The 15060-nt window shown below is 36.9% G+C and overlaps 1 protein-coding gene across 1 annotated transcript in view; it reads left to right on the top strand.

Annotated features, from left to right (window-relative positions):
- ANKMY1 (ankyrin repeat and MYND domain containing 1) overlaps positions 1-15060 on the top strand; it is a gene marked incomplete at its 5' end in the record, with an annotated part of 176442 nt that overhangs the window by 138024 nt on the left and 23358 nt on the right. Inside the window, 4 exons of the mRNA XM_053711515.1 lie at positions 2901-3056; positions 5369-5476; positions 5872-6003; positions 10700-10813. Coding sequence (XP_053567490.1) covers positions 2901-3056; positions 5369-5476; positions 5872-6003; positions 10700-10813 — 510 coding nt within the window. The remainder of the gene's footprint in view (positions 1-2900; positions 3057-5368; positions 5477-5871; positions 6004-10699; positions 10814-15060) is intronic.

The following is a 15060-nucleotide window of genomic DNA, read 5'->3' as shown; positions in this document are numbered from 1 at the left end:
AATAGCCCTTAAAAGGGCCTTTTGCGGGGCATTGCCCCAAAGTAATCAGCTCTTTTACCTGTAAAAAAAAAATACAATACCCTCCCCAACATTAAAACCCACCACCCACACACCCAACCCTACTCTAAAACCCACCCAATCCCCCCTTAATAAAACCTAACACTAACCCCCTGAAGATCACCCTACCTTGAGACATCTTCACCCAGCCGGGCACAAGTGGTCCTCCAGAGGGGCAGAAGTCTTCATCCGATCCGGGCAGAAGAGGACCTCCAGATGGGCAGAAGTCTTCATCCAGATGGCATCTTCTATCTTCATCCATCCGGAGCGGAGTGGGTCCATCTTGAAGCCAGCCCACGCGGAGCATCGATCCAGACCGACGACTACCCGACGAATGACGGTTCCTTTAAATGACGTCATCCAAGATGGCGCCCCTTGAATTCAGATTGGCTGATAGGATTCTATCAGCCAATCGGAATTAAGGTAGGAAAAATCCTATTGGCTGATGCAATCAGCCAATAGGATTGAGCTTGCATTTTATTGGCTGATTGGAACAGCCAATAGAATGTGAGCTCAATCCTATTGGCTGATTGGATCAGCCAATAGGATTGAAGTTCAATCCTATTGGCTGATTGCATCAGCCAATAGGATTTTTCCTACCTTAATTCCGTGTTAGGGATAGGGTTAGACTTAGGTTTAGGGGTTAATACATTTAATATAGTGTTGGCGACGTTGTGGGCGGCAGATTAGGGGTTAATAAATGTAGGTAGGTGTCGGCGATGTTAGGGACGGCAGATTAGGGGTTAATAATATTTAACTAGTGTTTGCGAGGCGGGAGTGCGGCGGTTTAGTGTTTAATATATTTATTTAAGTGGCAGCGATGTCCGGTCGGCAGATTAGGGGTTAAAAACTTTAGTTAAATGTTTGCGATGTGGGGGGGGCTCGGTTTAGGGGTTAATAGGTAGTTTATGGGTGTTAGTGTACTTTTTAGCACTTTAGTTAAGAGTTTTATGTTACGGCGTTAGCCCATAAAACTCTTAACTACTGACTTTTAAATGCGGTAGGAGTGTTGACAGGAGAGGGTGTACCACTCACTTTCTCCAAGACTCGTGATACCGGCGTTAGGAAAATCCCATAGAAAAGATAGGATACGCAATTGACGTAAGGGGATTTGCAGTATGCTCGAATCGCGAAAAAAAATTGAGCTGTACACCTGTACCTGCCAGACTCGTAATACCAGCGGGCGTTAAAAAGCAGCATTGGGACCTCTCAATGCTGCTTTTTAAGGCTAACGCAAGACTCGTAATCTAGGTGTATGCCTTTATTTCTTGGTTTTTGAATCAGGGTTTTTTTTTTTATTCTTTTAGAATTCATAGAATTCTTGATGTTTTTACTGGATGGTTTGGATAAGGGTTTATCCGCCAGTTCTTTGCACTTTTTAGTTATGTTCAGTAAGAAGATTGTTAATCTTCCTGACATTCATGGTTTAGTTCAAGTCTTGTCTAAAATTAAGCCTGCTTTTGTCCAATTTTTTCTCCTTGGAACCTTAATTTGGTCTTGAGGATTTTGAGCCTATACAATATGTGGATATTTATCTCCTTTCTGGAAGTTTTGTTTATTTTAGCAATTTCATCTGCTAGAAGAGTTTCTGAGTTTTCTATTCTTTCTTGTGTTCCTCTTTATCTTATTTTTCTTCACAATAAGGTTGCGTTTTCTGACCATCTAAGTTGGGATATTGTTGTTCCTTCTTTACTTCTTAATCCTAAGAATTATTCAGAGAGGTAGGATGTCCTTCACACAGTTGTCTCAGATTGATTTGTATTTGCCTGTCAGTTATTTGTAATTGCCTTTTAAGGCTCTATTAAGGTTGTGGATTTTGTTTCTCAATGAAAAAAATATGTTTTTTAGATCCCATCCTTTATGTTACTACTCGTGGACTCCACAGCTTGGGTATTAGTTCCCACGAGTAATGGAGTCCACGAGACACCACCCTGTATTTTTCCAGGTTTTTTTTTTTTGCACACACCTTTTTTTCTGATCCTATTTTGTTTGTTCTTATTACTTTTCCTTCCTCTTTGTCCTCAGCTATACGTTAGACTGAGATACTGGTGAGGTGGTAGGGGTTTTATAGAGTTCTTGGGGTTTGGAAGTCTTTGCCTCCTCATAGTGGTAGGGAAGAGTAATTCCCAGGAGTAATGGATTGTGGACTCTCACCACCATGAAAGAAATTAAATTTATCAGGTAAGCATAAATTATGTTTTTCTCAGGCTCTGCTACTGGAGCTTAAGAGCTTGAGAGAGTCAGTGCCATGTAGGTATAGTAGCCAGATATATTAAACCATATAAATCTGATAAGCTGTTATTTTCTTGCTAAGAGCTTACTACTACATTGCACCTTAAAGTCCATTGTGGAAACATTGATGAAGTTTGGATGTCTATACATAAGTTGATGCATTTCATCAAACAGTCTTGCTTATTGTTTTCCATATACGTCCTATAACTGTTTATTGTATACACTATATTTATCAAGCTCTTGCATTTTTTACATATACTGTAATCGGTGTAACCTCTTGTATTATCATTACTCATCTGTAATCAACCTCTAAATCTTTATTAGTCTGTTTATTCCCTCTGTATAATGCACTGACTGCTCCAAGTAAGGTTTCACTATGTGACAAATACCTCATCATGCCTCCTTTTGTTCCATGTTATGCCTCTTTCCTCTCTATTAACTGATATATCTAATCCTTCATGTGTAAGAATATGGGCTGTCACTGGCCATATGTTATTGTATGTACAAGTTTATGAGTTCAGAAGTTTAGATCTGTATTGATTGTTTTAGTCTGTATTGATTGTTTTAGTCTGTATTGATTGTTTTAGTCTGTATTGATTGTGTTCACACAGGTTGAAAGTTCAGGTTCTCTCCTTGGATTCCCCATGAAGGGCTTTCAGGATTCCGGCCTGCCTCTGTATCAGTATTATAGCAAAACTACTGTTGTGCCAGAAGATCTAGGTCGCACACCTCTGCATGTGGCATGTGAGAGGGAGGATAACTACAAGGTAGGATACCCAATCGCCATAATATGATAGCTCAGGTTTATTCTGCCACTCCACAATTGCATTACATTTATAAATAACTGCTGTATGTGTAGTGGTACAAACAGTGCTTAAATGGACATTGCATATGGAAGAGTGGCATCTACACAGTTACACGTTGCCTGAAAAAATCTTAAGTTAAAGCTTGAAACTAGTATGTTAAAGTTAAGGAAAACTGCTTCTAATTTACTGGTAGAGAGGGATATGCCTCTGCAAGGATGACAAGAAAATGTTGGTTTAATCAGTACAGGAACATGAGTTATATTTAAAAAAAATGCTCTCTTGTAGATGAAACAATAAAAGTTGACTGCTATATCCCTTTAATAACTTCATTAAGGGATATTGTGGTGAAAAAACTCATGTTGTAATTCATTAGATGTAAATGTTGTACTACTCACCTCGGAAATGTATATACATAGATACAGTTCTGCTTTTGATCCAAGCAGGAAACAGTAAGCCAATTGGCCGCAGCAGTCACACAACCTACCAATCAGCATCTGTTCCACCGTGAGTAGTGCAAACATTACACGCTGTAACTAATGATGTCATTTTTGCACTAAGAATGTCTCTTTAACCTATATTGCATAAAATAATTAAACAAGTTTGCAATTTGTGAAATGCCGTGTAGCTTTCATCATTAATAAAAAAATATATATTTCAGTTTCATTTTGAGGAGTACCCAGTCTACCTTCTACATTACTCACTATTGTGTGGGCTTTATAATTATGCACTAATAAGAGAGAGTGAATACATTCTGTTCTAAAGCAATAAGTACTAAAGATTTCTGTTCAATTACAAAAGCAATATGTATAGTTGGTTGTATGTGTGTGCCACCTATTCATCTTTATACAGATGGCTTAGTAGGCAATTTTTATAAAAGCAGCAATTTATTACATTGGCAGTTGGTTGCTTTCTTGTGCTCTGCAGGCTTATTAGAGCTTAACCTCAAAATTCTGGCTACAGAGGAAAAAGAAACAATTTCTAAAATGCCCTGATTGAAGTGATGCCCGGTATAGTTTTAGCTTTGCCCATGACAAGCCAACAACCACAATGGAACGATTTTCCTGTAATTAATAACTTATTCTCCTTTAATCATATTACTAAAATATTTTAGAGATATTTTTCTTTTTTTCCAATTAAATACAATATTTTTTAATATAACTGTGATGTTCCTATGTCCAGTAAACCTATTCTTATAAGGTTAGCTTGTCAGACAATACATCTGTGGGCGTTGCATCCTTAGATATCAGTTATGAACAGACATGCATTTCAGTCTAGTTTTAAATTGAATTAGCTTTTCTGCAACTTTTTTATGTATGCTTTCAACTTATTTTTGCACATTTCGGGCCAGATTACAAGTGGAGCGCAAAATATCGCTTTTGTAATACCAGCGCACGCAAATGTGTGCTGGTATTGCGAGTTAGGTGCAATGTGAAGCATTGTGCTCACAAGAGCGCACTTCCATAGGATCCAATGGGAGCCTTGTTCTCATGCAGTGAGACACGGCATGAGAACTACCGCAGTGAAGGGGGTAAGTCGTGCAGTGATGGGCAGCAAATTGTAAGTATATAATTATATACATATACTGTATATTTGTGTTTATTTATGTATATACACATATAAACACAAATGTATATGTATATAATCATATACATATATACGTGTATACACACATATTAACACGTAAATATATATGGATATAATTATATACATACTGTATATTTATGTTTATTTATGTATATACACATATAAACACAAATGTATATGTATATAATCATATACATATATACGTGTATACACACATATTAACACGTAAATATATATGGATATAATTATATACATATACTGTATATTTATGTATATACACATATAAACACAAATGTATATGTATATAATCATATACATATATACGTGTATACACACATATTAACACGTAAATATATATGTATATAAGCAAGTAAACCTAGAGATCAACACCAGGCATATGCATATGGGGCCTATATCAGTGTTAAATAATATCATCTGCTGCACTGTAGTATACTGGGACTATTTTTTTTATTTTATTTTTTTGCCTTTATGAGGCCCCTTGGCAACCTTATGAGCATCTATGAATGTGGCCCTATGCAACTTTGAAATATATCAGTTAAGTTTTTGGAATACACATTGTAATAAAAGTCTGTTCTAGAACTGCATGTCTAAAAACAAAACATATATAAACTATGTGTGTGTATATATATATTGTATATGTGTGTGTATGTATATTCTTTTTTTTGCAGTATGCCAGAGATATTGTTAGCTTGCTTGTGAGCCACAACGCTAATCTCAATGTCCTTTGGAGTGGTCATTCGCCTCTGTCTTTGGCCGTGGCCAGTGGAAATGATCTGGTAAGTGCTTAGTTTTCCTTATATTAATGTGTTATTGTTTGAGGTTCCCATATTTAAAATCTTGCACATACGTTATATATTCTTAAATTTTCTGTGGGTCCATTTCAGTTCATCTTAATTTGGCTTGTACAGTCTTCAGTGTGGAATTCCAGTTCTCAGAATATATCATGAAGCCATATTGCAGTTTTTTTGCAACACATAATTAAAAAATGTATATTACAATCTCAAAATGTTTCATCTCCTTTACAAAACTACATATTACAAATGTGATGGGTAGGGAACAAAACTGGGTGTTTATGAAACCATAATCAGTTTTCCATGCTCCATTGTGAAGGGCACATTTCTGCACATTCTTATAATTGTGGTTTCTTTGTTGGTTTTTGTTATTGGCACAGGCTGTGAAAGAGCTTCTAGCAAAGGGAGCCGAACCAAATTTGCCCCTTACCAGAGGAGTTGGCAGTGCATTGTGTGCGGCTGTTGATGTCACACATGAAAACAAGAGAACATTACCAGCAAGACTCGCTCTGGTAGGAACAGATTTCAGTTGTGCATATTTTTTTGTAGAATTATTTTAATAATATGCTAACTAGTGTCCTGAAAACTTCCAACAATTTCTCCCCCATCGTTAGATTATCAAGGTATTTTTTCTCTCTCTTTCTCATTTCCAAACTATTCTTTTCCCCCCATGTTCAAAGCAAATATATTCTCTTTATATAAAAGACCATTGGTTTGGTACCTTAAAGGGGCAGTATTTTCATTTTACTGTATCTAATAAACACTACTCTAAAGAATAATATGCACAGATACTGATATCAAAATCCAATGAGGAACCTTTTAAAAACTTACCTCCCAATTTAGCACTGCTGATGAGATTAGCCTGGGACACCCACTGAAAGAGGCTGATAGCAGAACCTCCCCGATCCCCTGCATATGAAAGGACCCATTATACAAACAGAAGCAGTCTGAAGTCTATACATCAGTATACATCTAAAACTTTGGGGCTTGGTTAGGCGTCTGAAAATCAGCACAATGTTATTTAAAAATAAGCAAAACTATATTTTTTTTTACAAAAACACAACCAAATGGGCTATATAAATGAATAATCTACAAAATATGTATGCAAAGAAAAAACTAGTGTATAATGTCGCTTTAAGCCACTGGAAACATTAAAAAAGAAACAACACTGTATTATGTGAATATATATATATTTTTCATACAAAATGATTGAACAGCCAAAATAACATATCAAGATAGTTGTTAACCAAACCACGCACCATTGCTAAATAAACAACATGCAAATATAAATATAACTGTACGCTTCAATACATTCTTCTTCTCTTCTGCATCCCACTGGCATCTTGTCTTTGGATGCTGATGCCAGCACAGCAGAGAGGAACCGGGCTGCTTTTTAATCAGAGTGTTCCATGACAAGGACAGTCACATGACTCCACAGGGTATATTTAGATAACCAATGTTAAATGAAATTAAAAAAATTACAAGTATTTTACCCCCTTGTATGCTAACATCAGATGCTCATTTCAGACTTGGTAGGTCTGGGAGGTCCCTTGTGAAAGTCATTATAAAAAATAAAATAAAAAATCCAAATGAAAAATGTGTTGTCACCCAAATTGTGAATTTACCATTCTTGTAATAATTGTTTTCAATTTAATATACTACAAAGAGAAGAGTTTTTTTTTAATGTTTTAGATGTTAACCCTCAAAATGTTCCAGTGGCAAGGGAAAAGTATCAGCAGCTTAATATTAATATGCATTTTGTAAGTTGAAGTTTAATAGTTATGATTAGGTTTTGTTTAAAGGGACATGAACCCCCAAAAATTAGTTCATGGTTCAGACAGCGCATTCAATTGTAAACAACTTTCCAATTTGCTTCTAGTATATTATTTCCTTTGTTTTATTGGTATTCTTTGTTAAAAAGTATACATAGGAGCAACAATGCACTACTGAGAGCTGCTGCAGATATATGCCTGTTGTCAGTGGATCGCTAGATGTCTTCAGCTAGCTCCCAGTAGTGCATTGCTGCTTCTTCAAAAAAAGGATACCAAGAAAATGAAGCAAATTTGAAGTAAACTGGACTGTTTTTTAAAACAGTATGCTCAGTTCAAATCATGAAAGAAAATGTTTTGGTTTATATCCCTTTAAGGTACATTCTGAATATTTTTATAAGCTGTAATACAATATTTTGGGATTTTTATATATTAATATATATACATATACACACACAGTTGCAAGAAAACGTTTGTGAACCCTTTTGAAATGATCTGTATTTCTGCATTGATTATTTATAAAGCGAGGTCTGATCATCATCTAAGTCAGTTATAGACAAACACAATCTAAATACACTAATAGAATACAAACAGTTGTACTTATTCATTTATTATTGAAGCATTGAGCATCATTCACAGTACAAGCTGGAAAAAGTGAGTGAACTTCTGTGTTAATGACTTTTTGAAGTCAGGCGTTTCAATAAAGGAGATGAAATTGGTCTGCACAGGTGACCTGCACTTTAAAGGGATAGAAAGGTCAAAATTGAAATGTGCAAAAATGTACTTCAAGTTGAAATAGAAGCATTTTTTGCAATATACTTCCATTAGCAAAAATACTTCAAATAAAGTTATTACTTGTTTTCTGCGGCATACACACATAGCTCAAGCTTAGTGAGCTGGGATGGTGTGTATTGCTTCTGTAAATACATCATTTGTGTCACACAAACCACTGCTGACTCTCTGAGAAGGTGTGGTGTTTGTATACTGGTGCACAAGCCCTCACAGCATATGTGCATATGCGGCAGAAAAACAGTAATAACTTTTACTAGAAGCAGTTTTGCTAATGGAAGTATACTGAGAAAATGCTTTTTTGCACATTGAAATGCACCCATGCACATTTAAATGATGACCTTTCTATCCCTTTAAATAAAGGCACACAAAGACAGGTAAATGAAAAATCAGCTCATTTGTCTCATGTTTGCCCCAGACCACCTGGATGTTCCACAGTCCTTTTGGGAAAATGTGCTGTGTAGAGATGAGACAGAAGTTGACTTTTTGTCAGAAATGCACAAAGCTATGTGTGGAGAAAAGGACACTGCACCTCAAAACCTCATCCCAACTGTTAAGCATGGTGCAGGTAGCATCATGCTTTGGGGGTGCTTTGCAACCTCATTGACATTTTACAATAGAATGTAAGGCAGCAGTCATTATATCAAGATAAAGTGAGGCTGGGTGATGCAAGAAGACAATGACCCAAAGTGCACAAGTAAATCAACTAAATAATGGCTGAAAAAGAAGATTTGTGTTTTGGAATAGACAAGTTAGAGTCCTGACCTTAAGGCAATTGAGATCCTGTGCCATGGCCTGAACAGGGTTGTGCAATCAAGACAGCCCAGAAATATTGATTGACTGAAGCAGATTTCTAGGGAGGATAGGTCCAGAACTCATTCTCAATGTTGTGCAAGTCTTATAAGCAGCTACAGGAAACATTTGGTGGGGGTTGTTGCTGTTATTTGAGGATCTACACGTTACTAAATTCAAGGGTTCACTTACTTTTTCCAGCCTGCAGTGTGAATGACTATTCAATCAATATCTTCAATAAAAATCTGAAAAGTACAACTGCTTGTGTGCTCTTAGTTTAGTCAGATTGTGTTTGTCTATAATTGTGGCCTAGTGTCACACAAGGAGAAGTGGCTGACCAGGAAGGAACAAGATGCAGATGGAGGCTCAGAAACACTCAAGCTCTAATGGGTACTGTGTGAGGTCCCAGGAGAAGACAGTCTCATTAACAGCAACAGGCTGTGGGTCAAACCCATGTAGTCAGGTGCCAGGTAACAAAGCCAGGGATAGACAGTCACTTCATCCATATAATAAGCCAAGGTGACATCCAGGTAAATAGAACAACAGTTTCCAGCAAAAGGAGTAAGCCCTAAAAACAGGTCAAGCTACAAAATCCAGATCGGTAACAGATAGACGGAGTAATAATAATAATTAATGCATCACTCACTACAAAGTTCCAAACTTCCACTGAAAGCAACATCAGCACAAGAACTGTGGGTCGGGGGCTTCCTAAAATGGATTTCCATGTTCGAGAAGCTATACACAAGCCTCACATCAAAATACAGAATGCCAAGCGTTGGCTGCAGCGGTGTAAAGCATGCTGTCACTGGACTCTGGAGCAGTGGAAATGTATTCTCTGGATTGATGAATTATGCTTCAGTATCTATCAATCTGATAGAAGAATCTGGGTGTGGCGGTCACCAGGAGAACGCTACCTACCAGAATACATGGTGCCTACTGTAAAGTTTGGTGGAGGAGGGATAATGGTCTAGGGCTGAAGAAAAATAACCCAACTGCACATATACAAAACAATGTTGTAATCATATTGGTATATATCTAGGCTACATAAAGTGGGCATGATAAAAAACAGAGGTGCAATCTAAAGTTAAAGATGTAAAACAAAGGCAGGAAAAATTCAGACGATATGTCCTCATAAGCTCATCAAATCTGTCCACAAAAAGGTTCATCCTTTGTGGGATATCAGTCAATATTAGCAGGTTTAAATGTGACCGATACAAACACATGAAAGTTAACTATGAAAACTTAAACCAGACAAAACAAAAATAAGTCGTCACTTACCTGAGCCTTTTATTGTTATCTTACTCCAGCTCTGTTTAGAGCACACCTATTTGTTCCTTCCAAGCAGATCAGAATCTTGTTTACACCGCTGCCTTTTCCCTAAGTCTTGAGAGTCCGAGGGCTCCATCAGTTCCATGCGGGATCTTATAAGCACTGTATAAGGACTGAAGCTCTGTTTCATATCCTAACTTACATCCAAAAGAGATAATAAATCATCCTATACTGCTGCTCAGCAGCAAATTCCCTCTGCCGCAGCATATCAATCACATTTTAAGGTGACCCATTTAAAGGGACACTAAACCCAATTTTTTTTCTTTCATGATTCAGATAGAACATGCAATTTTAAGCAACTTTCTAATTTACTCCTATTATTAATTTTTCTTCGTTCTCTTGTTATCTTTATAGAAGATTTATAGAAGTAAATTGGAAAGTTATTTAAAATTGCATCTGAATCATGAAAGTTTCATTTTTAATTTACTATCCCCTTATTAGACATTTAACTGAAAATGATACTTAATGATAATCACACTGAATGCAACATACTGGTTATGAGTTATAAAATGCAGTTTTCTGTTCACAGATAGACAGGCTGATTAGGGCTGGGGCAGACATACTGATGCCTATTACTATTGGAGAAGGAAAGAAGAAAGCTCTGGGAACAGCCACAGACTATGCTTATTATAAATACTTCCAGGTAAGAAACACAAGCACTCACATCAGTGCACAAAATATAACATACTCTGCTGAAGTAAATATCTTACGCCTATATTTATTTCCCATGATTCTACGTTTTTGCCTTAGGTAAGATGATCTTACTATAGCTTATAGGGACAGGCTGAGGCATAGCTTGGTTTCAATACAATGTAACTGCTGATCATCAGGACAGGCTGAAGCAGATCTTAGTTTTAATCCAATTCAACTGATGATGATCAAGACAGGCTCAAGCAAAGATTGGTTTCAATCTAGTAAAACTGCTGATTATTCACAAAGATAGAAGGGGCTGTGAAGTTCAGTGTTTTGCGCTACAATTATGGGGGCGTGGCCATCATTGCTATCGATAATGTCAGCATAAGGGGTGTTTCTACACTCATTTGATAAAGGTGTCAAAGCACACTGAAACGTTGTGTGGATTTTTATGTAGAAAATAAGTTACATTTTATTTTTTGAGAACTAAATCTGGTGAGTGCCTTTCTTGGGAACCATATTTGTATGTATATTATTGTGCACCCCGATGGATGTATAGCAAAAGTAAGTGCATCCGGTTGGGACTCTTGTATATATATATATATATATATATATATATATATATATATATATATATATATATATATATTTTAAAAAAAAATACTATACCTGTAAAGTATAACATCTCAAATCAAAGATGGGTGTGTAGCTAATGTAAGACAAATTCCTGATTTCTTAAAGTGAAAGTAAATTTTGGCCTTCATTATTAATTACATTCATTAATCTTTAATCCAGTATTACAGTCGCTAACTTTATTTTAATATATTTTTTAGTTTTGTGTAAAATTTTATTTGAAAAAGCGTACCCTTTTGTATACTTCCTCTGCCCACCCGCTCATTTCCTGCTTGATCTCCTATCAAGGACCGCTCTTACGTGTACATCCTTGCGTGTTCATGTTAAGCGTTGTGTATATTGTGCATGCATAAACAGTATTTTGTGCATGGGTAAAAAATTACCGGATAAACAATCAGAAAATTACGGCTCTGAAGATAATGCGCATGCGTGTCCCATGAACGCGCTTAGATTGAGACTGAGAATTCCATGACACACACATGCGCATTATCAATTGTGGACGTAAAAGGAGTCACCAGTGTGGGACCAATGGAAATGAGAAAGACGATATTCGTCATCACTACATACTTTTTTTTGTATATCCAGGTGGAGGAACGGCGGCATAGGATTGAGATTTAAAAGGTACATTAGGGTGAAATATAGTAAGGATTTAAAAAATTGATCTATTAAGGTTATACTGATTTTAGCTCTTCTTTGCGATTCTGCATAGTAGTATATGAAAGTTTACTTTTCCTTTAAGGTCATATTATCAGGCCTGGCTCAGACAATGCTGAGTATCTATTGAAATAAAATGAGTGCAGACACCAATAACAATCTCACTCCAAAGTATAGTAAAATATAAATTAGGGGGGGCCTTAGAAAAAATAAAAATGATAAAATAGTTCACATACATTAGGCATTTATTACCATACAGTCCATATGATAGATGTGTTGATACTCAGTCCACAAAACTAGAAGTAATAAATGAAAGTCCTATTCGAATATAAGTTTATAGTTTACTCCTTGAAAAACTGTTGGTGTCACAATCGCGTCCAACTCTAGGATGCCTGATGAAACAGCTAGGTTTAAGCTGAGAAACGCGTTGCAATCTGTTGCATATACTATTTTAAATTACTTTTGGGTAATGTACATACCCAATGGTTTTTAATATTGTTTTTAATAAAAAATGATGCCTAACAACATGGAAGCCTGAGCTTTATTGGACCTATTCCGGCCACACCTAGGCTACTACATCCTCTGGAGGATCAGTTTGCTGGGAAACTGTTAAGGTCTCAGCCTGTGCCACTTAGCACATTTGGGGATGCTCCACTTGTGAGTATATTTCTACTACTTGTCGTTGATATTGGTGAAATTGTATGCAGTATTACACTAGGAGGCGCCTTCTTTTGTGATCTTCTTTCACAGATAATTTAGTTTACTCCTTGGCAGCATTTAGCCAAATTATAATAGGCCCAGGACCACGTCAAGGTCTCTTCCTCCCCGGGTCCCTAACCTACAGCTACACAATGCCTGCCTTCAACCAAATACACTGAGATACAAACAAAGGTGACACAGGCCCTTTGTAATTTCTCTAAACACATATAAAACACAGAAATGGACTGGACTTTTAAACCGGACTGGGTACACATCACATGACCCTACAAAATTCACAGTCCTGGGTGCTCATGAGCAATCATAGCCAGCTATATGGCTTTCGGTGACTCAGGCAGTTAACCCCAGACAAGCCTGGAACCCATATGGAAAATTACAAAACAAAATTATCAATGCAACACATAGAAAGTCTGGCACTTTCTTGCAAGCATGCAGATAGATCAAAAGCAAAATTTGTATATATGTGTATTTGTGTTTATATGTATAAAGATATATTTGCACACACGTATGTGTATATATATATATATATATATATATATACGCATACACATATATACACACACACACTTTTGAACCCTTCCTAGTCAAATGCCCTGAAACATTTTATATAATTTTTAATGTGTTTTGAACAGTAATACTTTACATTTCTATGCACTTCACATAGAAGATTTTTTTTTTATATTTCTATATACATTTGGAATATACAAACTAACGGCTAGATTACGAGTCTTGCGTTATGAGTAAAAAAGCAGCGTTAAAGGGACACTATACCCAAACATTTTCTTTCATGATTAAGGTAAAGAATACAATTTTAAACAACATTCCAATTTACTTCTATTACCTAATTTGCTTCATTCTTTAGATATACTTTAATGAAGAAATAGCAATGCACACGGTGAACCAATCACAGGAGGCATCTATGTGCAGCTACCAATCAGCAGCTACTAAGCATATCTAGATATGCTTTTCAGCAAAGAATATCAAGAGAATGAAGCAAATTAGATAATAGAAGTAAATTAGAAAGTTGTTTATAATGTATGCTCTTTCTAAATCATGAAATAAAAAATTTGGGTTTCATGTCCCTTTAAGGCTCATAACGCTGCTTTTTTTTACTACTGCTGCTATTACAAGTCTTGCAGATTTAGGGGCACCGCACACTTTTTTGGCCTTACCACAAATCAACTTACGCAATTTGCGTATAGTCTATTTTCAATGGGATTTCCATTGCGCGGGTATTACAAGCTTGTCCTGGGAGGCCAAAAAGTGAGCGATACACCCTATACTGTCAACATTCGTAATGCATTTTTTTTTATAACTCTGTAGCATAAAACTCATAACTAAAGTGCTAAAAAGTACACTAACACCCATAAACTACCTATTAACCCCTAAACCGAGGCCCTCCCGCATTGCAAACACTAAAATAAAATTATTAACCCCTAATCTGCCGCTCCCGACATCGCCGCCACTAGAATAAACATATTAACCCTTAAACCGCCGCACTCCCGCATCGCAAACACTAGTTAAATATTATTAACCCCTAATCTCCAGCCCCTAACATCACCGCCACCTACCTTCATTTATTAACCCCTAATCTGCCGCCCCCAACGTCGCCGCCACTATACTAAATTTATTAACCCCTAAACCTAAGTCTAACCCTAACACCCCCTAACTTAAATATAATTAAAAGAAATCTAAAGAAAACCTACAATTAATAACTAGCGGCTAGATTTAGAGTTTTGTCGGTAATGACCCGCGTAGCTAACGCTGGCTTTTTTCTGGCCGCACCTTTAAAATAACTCTGGTATTGAGAGTCCACAGAATCGCTGCGTTAGACTCCAAAAAAGGAGCGTAGAGCATTTTTAACGCAACTGCAACTCTCGATACCAGAGTTGCTTAAGGACGCGGCCAGCCTCAAAAACGTGCTCGTGCACGATTCCCCCATAGGAAACAATGGGGCTGTTTGAGCTGAAAAAAAAACCTAACACCTGCAAAAAAGCCACGTTCAGCTCCTAACGCAGCCCCATTGTTTGCTATGGGGAAACACTTCCTACGTCTGCACCTAACACTCTAACATGTACCCCGAGTCTAAACACCCCTAACCTTACACTTATTAACCCCTGATCTGCCGCCCCCGCTATCGCTGACCCCTGCATATTATTTTTAACCCCTAATCTGCCGCTCCGTAAACCGCCGCTACTTACATTATCCTTATGTACCCCTAATCTGCTGCCCCTAACACCGCCGACCCCTATA

This window comes from Bombina bombina, chromosome 4 (genome assembly GCF_027579735.1).
Source record: "Bombina bombina isolate aBomBom1 chromosome 4, aBomBom1.pri, whole genome shotgun sequence".
Classification (NCBI taxonomy): Eukaryota; Metazoa; Chordata; class Amphibia; order Anura; family Bombinatoridae; genus Bombina; species Bombina bombina.
The sequence above is the reverse complement of the archived record's forward strand: the minus strand, read 5'-3'. Positions and strand labels throughout refer to the sequence as shown.